This window comes from Lissotriton helveticus, chromosome 3_1 (assembly GCF_964261635.1).
Source record: "Lissotriton helveticus chromosome 3_1, aLisHel1.1, whole genome shotgun sequence".
NCBI classification, from domain to species: domain Eukaryota; kingdom Metazoa; phylum Chordata; class Amphibia; order Caudata; family Salamandridae; genus Lissotriton; species Lissotriton helveticus.
The window spans coordinates 1,634,394,349-1,634,415,030 of NC_136061.1; the positions used below are offsets into that span (position 1 = coordinate 1,634,394,349).

At 44.3% G+C, this 20,682-nt stretch overlaps 1 protein-coding gene across 1 annotated transcript in view; it reads right to left on the minus strand.

Moving 5' to 3' along the window:
• CCDC93 (CCC complex scaffolding subunit CCDC93) overlaps positions 1 to 20,682 on the minus strand; it is a 1,137,947-nt gene that overhangs the window by 297,815 nt on the left and 819,450 nt on the right. The window contains exon 17 of the mRNA XM_078682376.1: positions 6,603 to 6,674. Within this exon, the coding sequence (XP_078538502.1) occupies positions 6,603 to 6,674 (72 nt within the window). The remainder of the gene's footprint in view (positions 1 to 6,602; positions 6,675 to 20,682) is intronic.

Sequence of the window (20,682 nt, forward strand, 5' to 3'; positions counted from 1 at the left end):
GAAGTTCTATGATTTCTATGGTCTATGGGGTGGAGTTGCATGACCGGCATACAGGAATACTGCTTTAAAGTTTCCAAACCCGGTCTGACTTCTGAGGAATATTCATAAGGTGAGGAATCTGCAATTAGTAGTATCCTTCAGAACCACTGTTTAAAGCTAACATCTTGTAAGATGTTGGTACTTATACATTGAAATATAGTCCTTATCCCAAAACTGAATTTCCCGCAGTCTCGTCACCTGTTCCTGTGACAAACTAATTAACTTCATCTGTCGTATCAGGAAATGATGCTTTGATGTATACATTGCACAAACCCTCTAGAGGGGTGATTCAATTGTGCAACATACGCTGGTAACATTCCAGAGAGAATATATTGGGGCTCAAGTCAAGTGGTGCTACTGTACAGTTTAACACAAATTCATCACTTTGTTTGGAATAAAGTTTTATTTTGGGTGTACTGATTAATCAAGGTAGTAATATGAGTGTAAGGTGATTTATCAACAGCATTGCACAAACAAAAGTAACTGGGCATTGCATTTGATCTTTAGTAATGTAGCATCAAAATCATCTGAAAGGAATGTTAGGCATTTAGACCGATAACAAATAGGAAGGAGAGGCCCTTCTGAGGGGGTATAAAACAAAGGAATCGTATTCTCTATAAGTCTTTTGCACTGCAATGTTTTGGTCTGGGAAACTTCTCAGAAATAGTTATACATGTTATTTTAAGTTATTAACTAGTCTGAATGTATGCGTCATGTTGCTTATAAATGTGGAATGTTTGTGGTTTGTATTTACATTGTGCATATATTGTCTTTTTTCATTGTGTTTTATCTTTGTTAATTTACAGTGGGTTTGTGCTTAGTTTGTTTTTCTCTGAAGTCTTGTCTTGTATATTTTTAACAGCCTTGAAGAAGTCCCTATGTTAGGGACAAAACGTGCTGGCTGTATCACCGTCCATGCTTTTAAAGTTGAAGCACAGAAATAGGGAATAGCATTTCTTCAATATATGTAGTGTGTAATGTGTATATCCATTGCTATTTGGACACTTCTGATTTTTACTTGCAATCTCAGACTGTAAATTGGACCTGAATTGGACTCTTGTTTTATATGCCTCAGAAGTACTTCTCCCATCTATTTCTTATTTGTAACTAATGTGACATTTTTGCCTGGTTGGCCTTGGGAGTGAGTACCTCATTACTGGGAACTGGTCAGAATGTGGCAATTTTTACCACAACCGTTATAGTTTTGTTTTTCTTCGATAACTGTAGGCAATAAGACTGGATTTATATTCTGAATAACAGCAATCGTCGGTCCTACCTTTCACTTAAAAGATAATATTGGTGCAGTGCATAGCTAGAAATCAGCATCTTTCTAACCTGAGTCGTCGTTCTTGGAATAACAGAATACATAAGAGGATTATGGAAAATTCAAACTATTAATTTTTTTTCTAAGCAGAAAATATACACTACTTCAAACAGTTGCATTCCTGAACATATTGGATCTTCATTGCTGGGGTGTAGATCTAAAGTGGGACTTTGTTGTAGAAGCCTATCTGTATATGCAAAGCAGAACAATATTAAGCAACCTACAGACGAGGCGTGCTCAACTTTGGTCCAAAAGGGCCACATCCATGTCAAATATTCTGAATAAACAGCACATAATCGAGTTTCCTTTAGATTTATGGTTTATTGGTTTCTCTTACATGGCTATCCTGAATAACTAGCTTGGTTCAAGCACTTTTAAACTACCTTGGAATCAATCATAAAGAGTATTCAGGAGTACTATGTCTGTTGCCACTGGTCTCAAGCTAGCCTGGCTGATGAGGAGAGTTACTCCAAAACCGGTCTCAGCATGCTTGCTTCTGGTCCAGGGAAGACCTGACTTGGCAGTTCGGGCTGGACTGTTCCCAGAAGGGACAGGGTCAAGACTTATTTGCATATGGCTGGGTTTGAACTGGGATGGAGAAGTGAGCCAAAGAACAATGATGGATTCATCCCAGATCTGTGATGGGGGTTGAGTGTCTGAAAAGTTTCAGTGCTCCATCCGTCCATCATCTCCTTGTGCTTGCTTTGTTTGCCTCAAGTTGGCAGAGTATGTCCAGACATAGGTCCCTTGCTCACTTTGCCGCTAGACTCAAGCTAGCCTGGCTGATGAGGGGTATTACCCCGAAACCGGTCTTAGGATGCTTGTTTCCAGTCCAGGGAAGACCTGGCTTGGAAGTTTGGGCTGGACTATTCCAATTAGGAACAGGGTCAAGACTGATTTGCATACGGCTGGGTTTGAACTGGGGTGGCGAAGTGAGCTAAAGAACGATGATGGATTCAACCCAGATCTGTGACTGGGGGTGAGTGCCTGCAAAGTTTCAGTGCTCCATCCGTCCATCATCTCCTTGTGTTTACTTTGTTCACCTCAAGTTAGCATGATATGCCAAGACGTAGGTCCCTTGCTCACTTTGCCACTAGTCTCAAGCTAGCCTGGCTGATGCGGGGTATTACCCCGAAACCAGTCTCAGGATGCTTGTTTCCAGTCCAGGGAAGACCTGGCTTGGCAGTTCGGGCTGGAACAGGGTCAAGACTGCTTGCATACGGCTGGGTCTGAACTGGGGTGGCGAAATAAGCTAAAGAATGATGATGGATTCAACCCAGATCTGTGACTGGGGGTGAGTGTCTGAAAAGTTTCAGTGCTTCGTCCATCATCTCCTTGATATTTGCCTAATGCATTCAAATGTGTAAAATTTGATAAAGTTATATCTTCACTCAAGAGAAGTACTAGCTTAAACAACTGTTGCTTTCATTAGAATAAAATCTACCATCTCTGTGGGTGCAGCTACTAAATTACACTCCATCCACCCTTTCCAGTAGGGCCGAATCCCATCTGCCAACATTTAAAAAACATTTCGAAAAGCCTTGGTAGGTGGGGCTTGGACTTCTGCTTCCATTCTGGGCTTTTCATGCTGGAAGTGTGGTTTCAGCATCAAGAAAACCTCAGGTGAACGTCACCCTTTATAACCCCTCAAAAGTAAATCAAATGACTATATAAAATACAAGGGCATTTAAAGGAGCATAATAAAGCTGTTAATATATCGGAAATCTAATTGAAAGTGAATGTAACGGAAACATAGATCAGAATGATTACATATTAATATTAGGTAAAAAATTAATTCTCATTGAACGTTGCAAGTCCAAAGTGTTTCAGCTAACAAGGCAATGTAAGAGGTGCAAGGATTCTTTCAAATCTGATGACATACTAAGACTCATTTAGGCATAGATGAAGGCACGGTCGTAGCCCGCATCACCTGCGTCCCACCCTGTCCACAGTCACTAATTATCCTTCATTACAGGGTCAGATGAGACATGACTAAAGGCTGGCATGTCAGTGATGTTGCTATGTTGATGGCTTTTGATTTCACCCGGCATCCTAAGAGGCCTGCTGGTGGAAACGGCGCTTCATGGAAACCCCAGGGTCCTGCCGATTCCCCTTTCTAACAAAGGGAATTCTCCCACCTCATCCTAGCAAGGCAGAGTTTGGAGGGCTACTAATAGAGGCAAGTAAAATATCTGACTGTAGCTATACCTTTCGCAGCCTCTGCTTTAAAATTAGTATCAGGGTGGCAGTAGCTTAGTGGAGGGAGGTGATAGCTTTTGTTGTAGTAGCAGCCTGGGCCTCTGAGGGTTGCTTCTAGGCCAAGAGTAGAAGAAATTGATGGAATCTTCATCTGCCCAGTCTTCCCTTTTCACGGAAAACCACACAAAAACGTGCTTGTCCACTTCATGGTCCTTGGTAAGATCAGTATAACACTCAAAGCCCTTTTGGGGTCCAACCAATGTAGTCTCTCCTATTCCTCCTCCAAGGGGTCAGTGGGAGGAAAGGCACACCATCAGTGTGAGCAATTGCCCAACAGGAAAAGGAGTTATAACTTTTGGTAAGAAGGCCATCTGAGTCCTCAGCACTAATTTGTTTAGAAAGAAGGTGGTGCAGGGTGCTTGCACTGAAAGTATCTGCTGTTCCCTCATGCGAGGAGCTGACACAATGATAAATACTGTTTTGAGGGTCAGGAGACACAGCAAGCAACTACGCAAAGGCTAAAAGGTCACACAAGACAGAGTTAAGGTCCCATTGGAGCATCAGAACATGGTTTTGTGGGTCCCGAGCTCACAGCACCACTGGATTCAAGCTAGCCTGGCAGATGAGGAGTGATGCACAAAACCGGTCTCAGGATTCTTGTTTCCGGTCCAGGGAGGACCTGGATTGGCAGCTCAGGCTGGACTATTCCTGTGAGGAGCAGGGTCAAGACTGATTTGCATGGATGGGTCCAAACTGGAGTGGCGTGGTGAGCAAAAGAATGATAGATTAAGCCCAGATGCTTCTGACTGGGGTGAATGTTTGCATTGTTCAGCATTCCTTTTGCTTAAATCTTGATGGCCTTGGGGCTTCTAACTGAAGTCAGAGTGGCAGGATGCAGTCAAGTCCTGCTTCGCTTTCTTATGAGGAAGCTTGGATTTAACTTACCCGAAGATTTCGAGAGGTCTAGGGAACGGCCTTATGACAGGAATTGGGAGCAGAACTTGCGTTAAGACTTACTTAATTTCATACAACATCCCATCACAGTTTCAAATTGCCGTCTGGTGCATATGGGTGTATCTTTCACACTACTTCGAGTTGTGACCAGAGCCCAGGCAACAAAAGCATACCACATGTGTGTCCATGGCTGACATATGTTTCATGCAGTCGCAACACAGTTTGAATCCAGTCATTTCAGTGGGGTCACTGATCCCCTAGCCCACTGTTCGAGAGTCATTTAAGAGTGGTTGGATAACTGACAAGGTGAGAGCAGAGCTTCACATCTTCGTCCAAAGGCACAGAAAGAAAGGAACTGACATCAGTACGCAGGAGTGGCGCTTACATGTGGCTACGCTTTGTCACTTCTGGGGCATTACGGTGCCACAAGGTGCCAGCTGGCAGCACGGGGAGCATTGCTACAAAACTTTCCAGAACCAGTCTGGTGCTTTGGGGATATTCTAAGGTGAAGAATATGTAGTTAGAAGTGTCCATTGGAACTTACTAACTTTAGCATGAAGATGTCCTGCAATGCATGGCAACAGTAAAAGATCATGAGTGCAGGGAAAAGAACTATGGGGTTTCATGAGAAAAATATAGTTAAATTCTCATGTTTATCCTTTAGAAACTATTTCATTTTTTTGCTTGAGAGATACAGTGGTGTGCAAGGAGAGTTACAAAAACGTTTCAAAACCTTGACAGAGGAAGACCTTCCTACAAAACTGTCTCTAGTTAATAAAAATAATACATCTTGTTCAGATATCGCTTTTTGAATAGGTAATTTAACATTAAACCAATCCAAAACAAAACTGTGCTGCCTAAATAGGTTATTAACACCACTTTAAAACAAGAGAAAAGAGAAATATTGATTTTAAGTCGAGGAAAAAGGAGACACCAGATTCCTACAATGCAGTTTCATCACTATTGGTTATTTGTTTTTTTAAGCTAACAGGTTAACAGTTCTTAACTGCCTATCTAAATCTACACCCCTTGCTCAACCAGGTAGGCAAATAAGTTGCTTTTGAATTTAATGAAGATACTTCTGGCTGAGAACATCAGCTCAAGTGCCTGCCTTGATGCAGGAAGTTCAGGCTCTTTTAGAGATGCATTCCACCTGGAGAGAAAAATGGGATTCGATTATGCCCTCCGACTGCTACCACTCCTGCCCCAATTTCTGAAGAAGATCAGGAATGACCAGGACCAAATCATCCTGGATGGCTTCAGATTGGACAAGGATAATGTGGTACCCAGAACATCTGGTCATGGGCATCTGCATTAAGATGTACTAAGCACTGGACAACAAGTAGCCTACAGAAGGATGGAGGTCCCATTTCACCAGGTCCATGGCTGCTTCCATTGCACTGGTACGCAGAGTGCCTCTCCTGGATAATTGTCAGGCTGCAACGTGGGCATCAGTACACAAGCTCCCAAGGCACTACTGGCTTGGCAGTTTGGTCTAATGGGAAGAGCATTTTTGCCATTTGGTTGTGTAGGAGTTTTTGGTTGGAGTCATTCTACAGACAACCCACAAAAGAAAGGCACTGATTTGGTATCTATTCTAAAGGTGAGGAATCTTCGGGTAAAAATTTCAATCACAAGAACAAGTTACTTAGCATTGGCAATGCACTTTCTGATACTCCTACTGTAGATTCATCACCACCCTCCTGTCTCCCCATTCTTTTCCAACTAAAAAGGTTCCACAGGTACTGAAGCTCGTCAAAGTAATGGTGTAACAGAAGGCACAGTATAGGATGTTAAATTGTAGCTTATGTGTTTATTTTGGTGAGTCTTTGGGTCTTATATTTACTCTAAATGTCCAGGCTCAAATTGGGATAAGATTATTATGGTATTAGAAAGTGCGGATAAGGCCATCTGATGCTGAATAACCATATGATTCAAGGAACTGGTAGTAGGTTGTTTAATTAACATAATCCTGGAGGATTTCAATTTCAAGAAGAATTATTCTTAGATTTTACAGCAATTCAAAACCTCATCCCACTTAAGGATAAATGTGAGCTGGTTTTTAGGCAAAATGCATTTAACTCACCAACAGGAGTCGAATCTTCTGTAGTTTCTCTTTCTCGAGCTTGTACTGTTGGTCAATGATTTCTATTCGTTCCTGAAAAGGGAGAAAAGCCTGTTACATTACCATTGATAACGTGACTGAATAAGATGGAGAACTGAAAACATCCGTTTAAAACACATCTCAACAAAAGCTAAATAATTTGACCAATCAAAATACATTTTCAGCAACTCATAGGTAAGTGACACCCCAGACTGGAAAGTTAATGCAGATTTCACATTTCCATTGACCTCTGAATCGGAATTCTTTAATTACTACTTTGTTTTACTCAAAGAAGCAATTTGTGTGCACTACAGGATAGACAAAACAAGCATTAACAAAGTCAATAAGTCTGACCGGATGCCAGGTTTTCTGTTTTCTCAATACTCGTTTTATTTTATCACAGGTTTGTATTTTTTATTTGTTGGATGAGCTGCTAGACCTGCGTCAATATAAACAAGCATTGGCAAAGGCAATGGGTCTCACCTATACAAGAGCTATTGGTTTTTATCAATGTCTTTCAACAATGTTGTACAGCGGCGTGGCTGCTTTGCTGCATGGCTGAGAGTAAAAAAAAATGCCATAACTTGGCCAGCACCGACTGCGTTATAGTGCTTTTATTTACTAGGGGCGAGAGAGGATGGGGAGTACAGGAGTGAGTGGGGTAGACAGAAGGTGGTGAGGGGTCAGAAGGTGGAGGGAGGAAGGGGTGAGGGATGTGGCAAAGCAACAACGCTGGAGGAGTTGTGGGGAGGTGAGCAAAAAAAATGTAATTGGTAAACATTTATATTCTTACACATTAATAATTCATGCGTTCCTTTAACTTTGAACCACTGCAGTATCCACCACTTTTCAGCTACTTCACAGTTGGCTGTCCTTGAATTGTTGATTCAGTTTATTTAATTTGTATAGTGGATTTGATTTTCAGGTAAAAAGAAAATGGCCTTTTCAGAATAAAACACCACCCACTTCACCATGCTGTAGAACACTGATCGGATTTGGAGACAGTGAGAGAGGAAGTTGCTGACCATGGAAGTCACACTGCAAAACCATCCTTTGGATTTTATTTCCATTCCAAAAGGTAAAAACAATGAATGACAGACATGTAACATGTCAACATTGTGCCAGAGTGCCCAGAAAGGCAAAGAATGAAAATAAAGTATATACACGTTATCGATGAACAGGCACCTAAAACCCTAAGACAAAAGTGCTTTTGAAGCTAAGAAGTAAAATAATAGCTAGACGAAAATGTACTGTCCTATCTTTCCTAGACATCTGTGGTAGACAACACAATCTTCAGCACGCACTGCAGAAGAAAACACTGTGGACAAATGTTTCCTGTACATAGCGATGTGATGCATTCAATGTGGGAACAAAGTGTGAACAGCACAATACCTAATGTTCTTAAACCAAGCATTGGCAAAGTCAATCGGTATCGCCTATGCAAGAGCTTTAGGCTGTGTCAAGGTCTTCTGGCTACGTTGTACAGTAGCGTAGCTCCTGAGCATAATTACTAAATGTTCAATGAAAGCGGTATCACGCAGAAAGTGCTGCTGGCCGTGTCAGAACTTTTTCTTCTAGCAGGATGTGAGGGACTGTGGCAGGACAAAGCTAAGCAACAACGGAGAGGGGGTGGAGGGGTGCAGAGGTCAAACCAACAACGTGAGAAAGGGCGTGGGGATGGTGCAAACAACAACGCGGGCGGAGATGGGGAAAGCAACCATAAGGGTGGGGAGAACAAGGAAAAGCAAAAACACTGGAGGGATGGTAGCAAGCAACAACGGGGCAAGCAGCAATGCGGTATGGGGTTGGGAGGGATGGGGCAAAGCAATCATGGGGCAAGCAACAATGATGGCGCAAGAATCAACAATGAAGACAGCCTGCAACCAAATGTAAAGAAGCAACTACAAGAAAAAAAAGTATCTACAAATTTCATAAAGCTGTAGAGGACATAAGCTGGGTAAGAAAGCAATAAGAGGAAGTGAAACTGGCATACACAGACCAAGGAAAAGCAAGAAAATGAGACTGATGATGTGGCCAATCAAAGGTAAGCAATGGGCGGGCTCTAAACTCCCTGTAAGTAAACAAAATGTCTCGCAAGTGACAGTGCATGTCTAAAAGCAAAACAATTTTATGGTTTCACAAAGCCCACATTTAGTATTCCTTGACGCTTTCTGTGCATATGTGCACTTTATTTTACAGAGTTTTATATAGCGCGAACTTGACCCGAATCGGATACCAGAGCGCTTTACATAGCACCAGTTGCATTACATACTTAGTGAGAGAGCACAATGTCGTCATTCACACAATGCCTGAGGTGGGCTGACTCTTTGCCCAAGGCTGGTTGCTGCAGTGGACTGAAGAAAACTGTGACTGAAGCAAGAATAGACCTATGGATAAAGAGGATGGCTGAAAGCCGCTATAACTAAATATAGTCTATACATAATTTTTGCAAAATCAAAAGGTCAACAGACATAAAAAAAATATCAGAATATTATAGTCTGAGTTTCTAAACCTGAATGAAAGCAGATCATCAATGCACATTTAACTACGGACCAAAAGTTTACAGTTTGCACTACAAAGTTATTTCTTGAAAATGTCTTGGTGCCTGTTAGCAAACCAAGATGTTTCATTTCTCAACACTGCATATCAAACCCACTTATTGGGCAGGGTTTTATTTTTTTGTGGATGGAATTCACTTACAGCAGTTGAGAAAGAAAATTAGCTAAACTTAGTTATAATATTGAAAGTCCCCGACTGTGACTCTGCCCCATCTCCACATATTTTCTTCTTTTGGCACAGTATGAGGGGCCCCTACCTCAATGGATGCTATCACTGAATGGGATCTCTGACCTGCAAAGAATGCTCAATGGTGGCATGTTTGGTGTACCCCAAGATAACGTAGACCCTATACTACTATCCCAACCACATAGTCTCAGACAGTAGCCACCGCAACCTCATTAACTATGTTATGCTATATACCCAATGGTGTATCTCTGCGCTATGCCAGCTTAACGGTCCACCACAGCCTAAAACAGCCAGGTCTTGAGTTTTTTTAAACTTGGCAAAAACAGAGCCGAAGCAGAAGTTGATTCCAAGTAGATGGTGCAATAAAGGAAAAAGCTCTCCCACCGCATCGAGATACTAATGAGGGGAACAGTGAAGAGCGCTTTGTCGCTAAATCTAAGCATTCGTCAAGGGCAGTAGTACTGCAGTTTGTCTTTTAGATATGTGGGGATCTACCCATGAGAGCCTTATGGGTGAGACAACAGATCTTAAAGATGATCCGCTTCCTAATTGGACGCATATGTAAAGCTTTCAGTGTGGGCGTCGAAAGGGAGCCTGCTGGACATTACTAAACATGCATGCAGCTGTGTATTGCACTGCCTGGAGTTTGGACATTAGGGTGTTATTTGCAGCCATGAGCAGGGCATTGCCATAGACCAAGCAGCTTATGACTAGGGCCTGGACCAGTGTCTGCCTTGCAGAGGTTTGTAACCAAGGAACATTCCTCAGAAGCCGCATGGTTGCAAAGCATGACCCACAAGAGGCGGCAATTTGATCCTTCACGCATAGAGACTGATAGAGACTGTGCTAAATTAATGCCAACATTTTTCACCACAAGCCTAGGGGTGGGAGCTACCCCCTCTTCTGAGGGCCATCAGTCAGCGGTATAGAGGTCCTGGGCTTGACCAAACAGCACCATCTCTGTTTTTCACTATTAAGTTGAAGGCAATTTGCCAACATTCAGGCTGCAATCCCTTGCATACAGTCCTTAAATCAGGGCTCTGCCCCAACAGTGTCCTGGCCGCAGACGTTGGACAGCTGGGAGTCATATGCATAAGATATCACATCAAAGCCGCTAGATGTAACAATCTGGGGAAGGGGGGACTTAAATGATCCCAGCATGATCATAAACAAGGTATTGGATGATGGAAGCAATGTGTACATTTGGGATGCAGTAGCTCCTGTGCCCACTATAAATTACGTCCAGGGACATCAGTTAAATGGAGCGCTGGAAAATTAAAAATGTAATGGATGGCCACACTTGTGAACATTATCTAGTCTGCATATGCAATAATTGTTGCAAACATTTTAATGTGTGAATGGAAGGCTGATCACAATCACTTTTGATGCTCCTGCTGCTAGGATTACGCTCAGATGTTTGCCAACAATTTTATTATTAACAGCCACTATAAGATGAAGGATGGCTGATACCAGCAAGAAAATAACCGCTCCAGTCAATCCATCACTTTTTACTCTGTCTTCCTCCTTTGCCTTCAGGGTCAGTGGGAAGAATACACAAGGGCACAGATGTACAAATCTTTTTTGAGGTAGCTAAAACCGCAAAAAAAAATTTTTTAAGTACAAATGCTCAATTTGCGATTCAGTAACCTAGTAAAGAATTAAGCTTGGTTTGCGATTCGGTATTAGGAAGGGGCATGTTTAGGGCATCCTTTCCTAATAGCGACTCGCAGTGGTATGTGTGAATGTGCGACAGAAATGCAGTTGTAAAACATTTACATTTTACCACCAACTCAGAGTTGGTGGTAAGCCATTTGCAAATGGGAATGGGACCCATTCCCCTTTGTGAATGTTAATGAAAACATTTTTTAAAAGCAGGCAGTGGTCCCAAAGACCTGCCTAAAAAATGAAAAGAAAACGATTAATTTTCCATTTCGAAACACATCCTGTTTTCCTTTAAGGAAATAAGATGAATTTAATAAAAAAATAATTGCTTTATTTAAAAGCAATCACCGACATGGTGGTCTGCTGACCCCAGCAGGCCACCATCTCTGTGATTTTTGCGAACTCCATTAGGTCGCAAACTGAGACCTACCTCATGCATATTAATGAGGTAGGTGTATTTGCGACCCACTGGAAATCGATAAATGTGTTAAACACACATTTTTACATCGCTGTTTGCGGTTACCAAATAGAAAAATTGCAAAAAAGTTGCTATAAGGTAATCACAAACTTGTACCTGCCTCATGTAAAACAGTCCTTTTTAGGTTTCGCCTATTATCATCAGGGTCACACTCTGCGACTCTGGGCAATAGCTTGCTTAATCTCCACTACGGCCCCTCGCGGCGGGATGCCTGGCTTTCACCTTGTGGATACCCTGCCGGGGTATCTCACAGGGGAATACCAGGACGGGTCCCCTAAGCAAGCGCTTAGATACCGTGTCGGTGATTTGCGCTATATAAATACATGTACATTTACATTTACATTCGCTTGCGAATGTAATAGGCGAGAATTCAAGTGCTCCATCGACTCGTCAAACCACTGCGTTTTTTTCACAGTGCATGTGAGTCACGTGACCACAAAAGCGGGTCACGTGACCACACAAGCACGCGCATCTCCCTAATCCGCCTGCCACACTTCTCCTCCCCTCGCTCGCATTCCCGCCCCCCCACCAGGCTCTCCCGCCCCCATCCGGCTTCCCTCCGCGCATCTCCCTAATCCGCCTGCCACACTTCTCCTCCCCTCGCTCGCATTCCCGCCCCACCAGGCTCTCCCGCCCCCATCCGGCTTCCCTCCGGCCATTTGCCAGCATTGCGAGGCCATTTGCCAGGAGCTCTCCCCCGCCCGCAGCTTGACAATGTAAACTCCTATCGCTACAATACGTATCAGTTTGCAGTTAGTAATCTCTCTTAAACTGCCTATGCACTCCCACCCACACAGAAATAGTACTGCGACTTCCTCATTTCTATCTATGTTTGCATCTGTTTCTCACTAGAGCTAGGGGTTGCACACGCTTCCCCTGGCACAGTCGTACTCCGTTAACATATTGGATTCTACGCATGCCCGCCCAGCGAAGCCCCCAGGCACCACAGGTGTAACCCCACCCTCTCACAGATGTTGGACTGCGGGACAGTACTATTGGTTTTGTAAATGACATTTTATATTTATATATCGTTATTGGCATTGTCAATAACAATATATAAATATAAAATGTCATTTACAAAACCAATAGCTCCAACTTTCCAAATGCGAAACCTATTGGCAACGCCAGTGCTTGTTTAAAGCAAGGACTGCTCTACCTAGCATCCGTTCTCAGGGAAATATGCTTAATCTCAACTAGCTGTGTTTTCAAACTCTTAAAATTCAGTAACACGAATGAGCAGAGGGCGGATAAATCCTGAATTAAAACTAAGCTTATAAGTTTAAGACCCACCAGAGCAAATGGAAGATCTCCATTGACACAGACTGTAGGAAAGAAGGATCTGCTTTCATGATTACCCCCATGTTATTCTGTTTTCTGACTAGTCTGACTAGGATCCTGCTAATCAGTACCCCAGTTACTGTGCTTCCTCTCTAAATTTGACTGTTGTAAGTACTTTGGTAACTTCCCAATTGACTAATGGTGTACCTCTGTAAGACCCAAGTATATGGTACTCAGGTACCTGGGGCATAGGTACCCCAGGGGTCTCCCATGGGCTGCAGCATGTATTATGCCACTCATGGAAGTCCACTCAAACTGTTACTACAGGCCTGCCATTGCAGCCTGTGTAAGCTGGTGCTAGCACCATTTACGACAGATATAGGTTTCCTTATATCTGAGGTCACTGAATTTAAAACCTATAAGTCACCCCTAAAGCAGGCCTTCCAATTTTGAAGGCAGGGGTGCTAGGTTATAAGTGTGAGGGTGCCCTGCATGACCGGACACCCCCTACAAACCCTGGAGACCATTCTACATGATTTGGTATCGAACATGTTGGAATCATACCCCCAACACCGTTACCGGTGTTGGAGGTATGATTCCATGCACCAGGGGGCTTCTCCGGGAAGTCCCCAGTGCCCCCGGTAACAGCCTTCCAGGGTCTACCAGCAAGATAGTGCTGCTGCTGAACCCAGACATGATTCTGCCCTCCTGCTGCTGAGCTGAACTTGAGCAGGGGAAGGTAAATCAATAGGTGTCCTGTCACAGGCAGGTGTGAACACCTCCCAGGCAGAACTTAGTGTATTGGGATGGGGTGGCGGTGCAAGCCAGCACAAAACTGCTTGGAAGGGTACATTTGGTGCCCTCCTTGCACACTCCAGTTTGAGCCAATTCAGGGAGCCCTTAGTTCCTGCTCTGGCGTGAAACTGGACAAAGGGCACAGGAGTATCCTCCCCTCTGTCCTGCCCCTCCTCTGGGAGGGATACTTGAATCGTCCAAACCCTTTCCCTAGGGTACTTAAGGGATTACCTGTGGGTGGCTCTTCAGATTCGTCATGGGACAAGATTCGAAACCAAAACCACTTCAACTTAACCGTCTGGGCACCATGGACTTCGTTGGACTTAGCCTGGAACAGAGACTGCACCACGGAAGACTCCTGCTGCTCCTGGTATCGCTGTTCTGCATTTCTGAATTTCTGCCTGTGCTTCATCCAGGTTCCTCTTCAGGCCACTGGGCATCAAAGACACTGAAGGGATCTCCCTTGAGTGAAGGAGTCAATCTCCTGCATCTGCAGGCACCGCAACAAAGCTGACCGGTCTGCTGCTCCTGACGTCCCACGGACTCAGAAAGGCTCAGCAACACAGGTAGTGGTTCTGCAACCCCCTAGAGGCCTGACCTGTCCTCTCAGCACGTTTGAGACCAGTATCCCTTGTCAGAACTGCTGGAAGAGAACCCCTGTGCACTGTGTCGACATGCAGTTGCCAAGGCTTGTTGACTCTGTCCTTCAGAGATCTTTGTGCTACAAGAAGCTCCAGCCTCCAGCATCTCTTCCTGCCATGATCTTCATCCTCATTGCATCCTCTACACCGTGGGCTTGCATTTTTGGTGATCTGCTCGAGGTCCTCTTGCGACTCTTGTGTCTTCAGCCTGTGGGTCCTCTGGAGGGCCTTCTTTGGCTTCAGTGGGCTCCTCTGCTTGCTCAGGGCCTGCTCTGACTCTCCTGCAATTGGTGAGTCCCTTGCTGGTCCCAACATTGCACCTTTTTCGTTTACCACGTCTTTTGCTAATGCCAATGCTTCTCGCAGGACACCGACCCCCTGGTTCTTGACTTCCGACATGGGACAGGACGTGAACTGCTCCTGGTCTTCCACAGCATTGCCTGGTCCTCACAGCTGCAGCGACAAGGTCAGAGTCAACACTCCTGCATCTTCCTTCATCAGTGGTCATTGGTCTTCTGTGCCTACTGGTAACTTCCGAGTGGCATAGACTCTGTCCCCTCTGCTTACAGGTACTTCTCTTCCAGAATCCATCCTTGGATTCCACCAGACTCTTTCACCTTGTTCGCCAGTGGCACCTTTTCTGAAGTCCTCCATAGTGGACTTTGGCAGTTTCCCGAAGTCACTTTGCACCTGGCTTTCTTGGTGTAGGTATCTGGTTCCTGAGGTATCCACAGGTGGGGTGACTCTCCAACCTTTGGTTTTCCCCAGGGTTTATTCAGGGTCCATTGGAAAAGGTCCTTCTTCTTAGAAACTGCAACCGTAACTTTCCCATTGACTTGCATTGAGTATGCAGCTGTGTTTTCACTCAAAACACAGACTCCGTAGGGTTCCTGGGTACTTAACTCGGGTGGTTCCTTGGGTCCCCAGCTCTTCTGAGTCTTCTGGTACAAGTCCGACTTGGGTCGTAATTCACAGTCCACTTCTTTAGCATATGGTTTGGTCTCCCCCAGGAGACCACTGTCTATTTGTGCTTACTTACCTGTTTTACATTTGAAATATTGTGTATTGTGTGGATATCTCCGGGTAGGAGATATACCAGTGCGTTAGGGAGTGTGTATAATAAATATACTTATTTTTAGAACTATACTGTGTGGTTATTTTTCGTTTAACCTACACTATGGGATTAGTTCTGGTAAAACAAGCTGCTTATCACTCCTTCTGAACTAAGCCTGAAGGCTGCTCTCCACAGCTACCACTTAGAGAGTTTATTATGGTTATCTAAGACCCCTAAATTCACCATACAGGTTGTCTGTATTAGTGCAAGGTGCTTCACTTAAATACGTGTGAACCATATACTAAGCCAGCCTCCTATAGACCTTCTTATAGTCCTTGCTGAAAATGTAAGTGTTTCCTTGTAATTTCCCCAAGTCTAATACCAAGTTTGATGCCCTGCTGAAACTATGCTGGTCCGCCCTGATGTTTATGTGTGGATATCACCAATCAACCCAAGGAGTCATGCAATGCAAATAGTTAGTGCCAGAATTCCCACTTAAATACATACTAAGGTTCAGAGGCTGAAGAATATCTATCTACAAGTCCAGATGGTCTGAGTTGAGATTCTGTTTTTAAAAAAAAAACGACTGTCAAAAGCTGAGGCGAGAGGAGCGTAATGCGACCTATTGCCAGGCTACGTAGTGAGGATTTGAGACTCTGTTGTCTCTCTCACAGCTAAAGTGTCTGTTTACAGATGGGAACTCATGGATATTGCCACTGCCTCTTTTCATCTATGATGACAGAAAACAAGAACCTGTGACAGACAGGTCCAGAAGAATCGAGACCACACTTCAACATTCATTTTAACTGAAACCAAAGCACCTTGAGAGAGTATTACTACAATATCACGATCTGCCATCTTTAATGGACCTCCATTGGAGCATCACTGCATCCTGTGTTGGCTCTACACTTTGCGTGGAGTACTGTGATTGGACCTGAGAAAGAACCACCATAAAGAACTTATTTGAACCTTAGCAGCACTGACAGAGTGCACTCTTCATCTTGCCTAGGCGTGCAGCCCTCGATTTCTTCACTGGTGCGCTCCCCTGCGCACTTGATGTGAGGCCAGAGATACCAACCGCATTGGCCGGCCCTGGGCTGAGGCAATGGGTGAGCGGTACAGAACTGCACAGTGTTCACTAATAACCAGGAAGAGCAGACCTATCCACCCAGAACTATAACGAGTATATTAAGTAGCATAAGTGAACTGTCACTGGAGAAATTGATACATGTTACCACAAACAAAAATATTTTGGGTGGGGTTGAGGGGTACCCATGAAGGGGTACTAGAAGATCTGCACCCACCAGTTTCCTATAAGGGGCAGGGGCTGAGTTTACATCGGAGAGATGATACACTGCCTATGCACAGTAAATAGCATTTGTTAGCAATCAGTAGTTCCCTCACACAGGAATTTTACCATTAGTAACCGTGTACCACATTTTGTATTGCCATCTAATATTTTATGTACAATATTGTGCTGTAATACTGAAATAAATTACTTTATCTCGTTCAGTAAAAATACTGGATGGACATTATTGTATTGATTGCTGATAGGTATTTCATGCAATTCTGAGTCTCTACCATACCATCTCCCGGAGTAAGCACTGGAATGCTCAACATTGCTAACTTGATGATCAAGTGATAAAGGGGCATACTTGATGCTCTGTTTTGGGTTTAACAGTAAGGTAAGTCCGCAGGACAACAGTAGTAAAAGGCTCCAATTGTTACAATACGAGCCCAGCAACCCTGACTGCCCTAAGAGTCCTGTGATTATTCCCATATTTTCTGTAGTAAACCTGCAGATTCATTGGCCTGGAAGTCTTAGTGAGAGCATGTGGAGGCTAATCAAGATGCATGCTACCCACCAGGAATTGTTTTCCATCAGGACAAACATGCAAAATGAGTACAAGCAGAAAAATGGGAGACCTACCTCAAACCCTATTTTTACTCCAACTCTATCTTCATAAATTTCATGAACAGTGAATATCCCCACCCGTATGCAAGATTGCAAAATATAGGAGAAATCGCTGGGCCAAAAGAAAAAAGAAAACTTTAATACCACTGCCAAACTAAAGACAGCATTTCCTCCCTAGTGTAACTCCAAATATAATTCAAATAAAAATATGTCCCTCACTAGTTCCTCATCCACTACCCTGACACCAACAAAGAGGAATAAAGGCAATTTATGAAATTAATAAAGATACTAAAGAACTAGGAGAAAAATGCATTCTACTTGATGACTTCCATGAACTTGAGCTGGAACAATGTCTCACAGGGTCTTGGGGATAAACTCTCGGTGAGTTCAACAAGTCTTCAGCGGGTGAATCAGAATTATTTGACTAGCTGTTGCAATTCCAAATGTACTTTTCAACTGACTTCAAGCCTAAGGCAACTGTAGACCATTTCTGGTCAACTGCTGCCTTGGCGATTTTTATGGTTTTGCTTTATACTGAGACCAGATTTAAATAAACCTTTTATATTTTTATCAATTTTAGTTTGAAAGTTTAACCTCTTTATATCTTAACAGTACTGTTCGTTTTCGCCGTTTCAGACACATAGCACAAGTATTTTCTGAGGCAAGCCTTCCTGTTTGTGCCTATTGTGAGTCTAGAAGTCTTCACAGAAATCTGAACTTTGTGAGTCAGTCTTTGACGGCCTTGGTAGGAGCTCAGCTACAATTTAGTTGAAGACCGTGACCTCTCCCACAAATAATCACTTCAATTACATTGTTGTTCAGTAGTGTGAACAGTAGCTGTGAATGTAAACAAACTACCAAACATCATAAAGAATAAAGACAAACAAGTGACTTACCTTTGGTACCTCTTTCTGGTGGATATTCTATTTAACTCCTCAATTTGTGACTATCCCCAGATGAGGAAAGTGAGTTTCTGTTGCAGTGCCCGCACCCCACTTTTTGCATGACTTTTGATGCAACTTTGACTATAGATTACTCGGTCCCTGCTGACCAGGTTCCCAGTACCAGTGTTCGTTCCCTAAAACTATACCACAATTGGCACACCTCTAGTTCACATATAAGTCCCTTGTAAAAGGTACTTCTGGTACCAAAGGCCTTTTGGTTAAAGAGAGGCAGGATGCACTATATCTCCTGTGAGGGCTACTTGCATGAGCAGATATGTTCCTGCAATATTCTTGTAGATTCCTGGATTTTGTAAGTGACTAGGGGTGACATACTAAGTACATGGGCTGGACACTCGTCATTACAAATTCCCCAGCTCCATGATGGCTTTACTGAAACATGGGATGTTTGGTACCAAACATCTCAGCATAATAAGCCTGAACTAATCCTAATGTCAGATGTGTTAAAAAGTGCTCACAGAGGACCCCTTAGAGGGGTTTCCCTGAAACATACCAATCCTTAGTGTGGTTACCGACGGGCCTGAGCCAGCCAGCTACCACCAGATCTTCTGATGTCATGGGGATAGTGCCTGCGCACTCTGAGGCTGAGAACAATGCCTTTCCTGGGTGGAGATGTTCACACCTCCCTCTGGTCAGGAAAAGCCATCTGTGGTGGGGAGCTTTAAAGGTCTTGTCGTCTTTGTAATGTGATCCCCAGCCTCTCCAGTTAGAGGGAGCAGGCCCGTTTCCTGTCCTCACCCCTTTTTTGTCAGGAGGACAGGAGGGAAAACATAGAAAGAACAGGTGTAGTACCCCCTGCCAACTCCACCTCTCAGGGGATTATGACGATACAAAACGTTGTATTACAACGCAGTATGTTACATCGCGGTCTTGACAACGCAAGTCGTTACATCGACTTGCGCTGGAGGGCGCTGGACTTAGGGAGTGTGAATTACTATTCCAACTCCAGTCTACGTACAGTAGGGAAGGTGTTGGAATAGTAAATTACACTATTCCTTAGTCTAGAGCGCCCTCCAGTGCAAGTCGACGTAACGACTTGCGTAGTCAAAGCTGCGATGAAACATACCGTGTTGTAATGGATGCTTGGTAAAGGATGTCCCCCCCCCCCCCCCCTCAGGTGCTAAAGGCGAGTTGAAGTACACTTTTCAGTGCCCACCATCTTGAAGATGGTGGGACTCCTCCAATCAGGGATATGCCCATCCTGTGTGGGGTGAGCATTTAGAGAGTGTAGACCCATTTAAGGTAAGTAGCCCATTGGCTAATACCTGGGACTCCCTTTACACGCCCCTAAATGTAGTATTTAAGTGAACCCTTGAGCCCTGAACTTCAGTTCCTGATGATCTAAGGAGAGCCGGGCACTACAGAGTCGCAACAGCAGAGAAGACTGCAGACACTAACTGACTTGGCCCCAGCCAAGTCTGCAGCCCTTGACGATCCTGCGTCAAAAGATGGCCCATACTGCAGCCCAGAGACCTCCTAAGCCTTGGGATGACTGCCTGCCTTCGACAAAGATCAAGACTCCCGAGAACAGCAGACCTGTTCCTCAAACAACTATCTTCAAAAGGAAGGACTCTGTGACCAGAAGAACCGCAAAGCCTGCCCCGGGTTTCACCTATGCCCGAGTCTATGTGGCCCACCGTTTCCAGCAAGGCTCCCCAGCGCTCCAGAGCCCGAGTCCACAATGAGCTGATATATCCTGGACTCCTCGCCTGCAGCCTCTGCACGGATACCCCTCCATCCACAACCTGCTATGGTAAGCCATTTCGGACACCAAAAGGCACCCCTGCACCCATCTGCACTGGGCCTTAGTAAAGGTTTAGGTTTAGGGTTTTATAGAGCTCATGGCTACCCGCAGGCATCCCTGCGGTAAAGAGGACCAAAGGTGTCCCTACATCCCTCGAGCATCGCAACTTACCTGCCCAGCTGCTGGTTTTCTTAGACTGGCCTCTAGGCCTGAGCCTGCAGCCCTTGTTCGATCTGGTAGTTCTCCATTGCCTTGCATTTGGTACCCGACGCTGTGTTGACACCCTGCCCTTGGCCGCCCCTGTGTCGCTGGTGGTGTAGTGTTGGTGCTGCTTTCAGCCCCATCCAATGCTTGCTCCAAACCCTGGAAATTGGCCCCCATGCCACTGCTACTTACCTGTAAGCAGCCTCTGACTGATTGCTCCCAAACCCCTTTCATATGCTTTTGGCGCCCAACCTCGAATTTGCACCCTGCACCCAGCAGCCAATGTGCCGCTGGTAGTGCACTGTTTTGTGCTGAACTGAGCCTTGCCCAATAATGACCTCAACTTCTGAAGACTGGTCTTGTAAGTCAATGTTATTCCTATGTATGCTGAATGTTTTCTTCCTCTGATAGGTTAATAGTGCATAGTCTGAAAATTCCTTTATTGCCACAGTGTGTGCAACAAAAGCTTAGCTCTGCCCTCTGATAAGCCTAACTGCTCCCCCAAACTAGCACAAAAGAGCATTTCACATTATTTTCTTTAGCCTCTGTAATGCCTCTGGGTATCCAATGAACTCTGCACAATA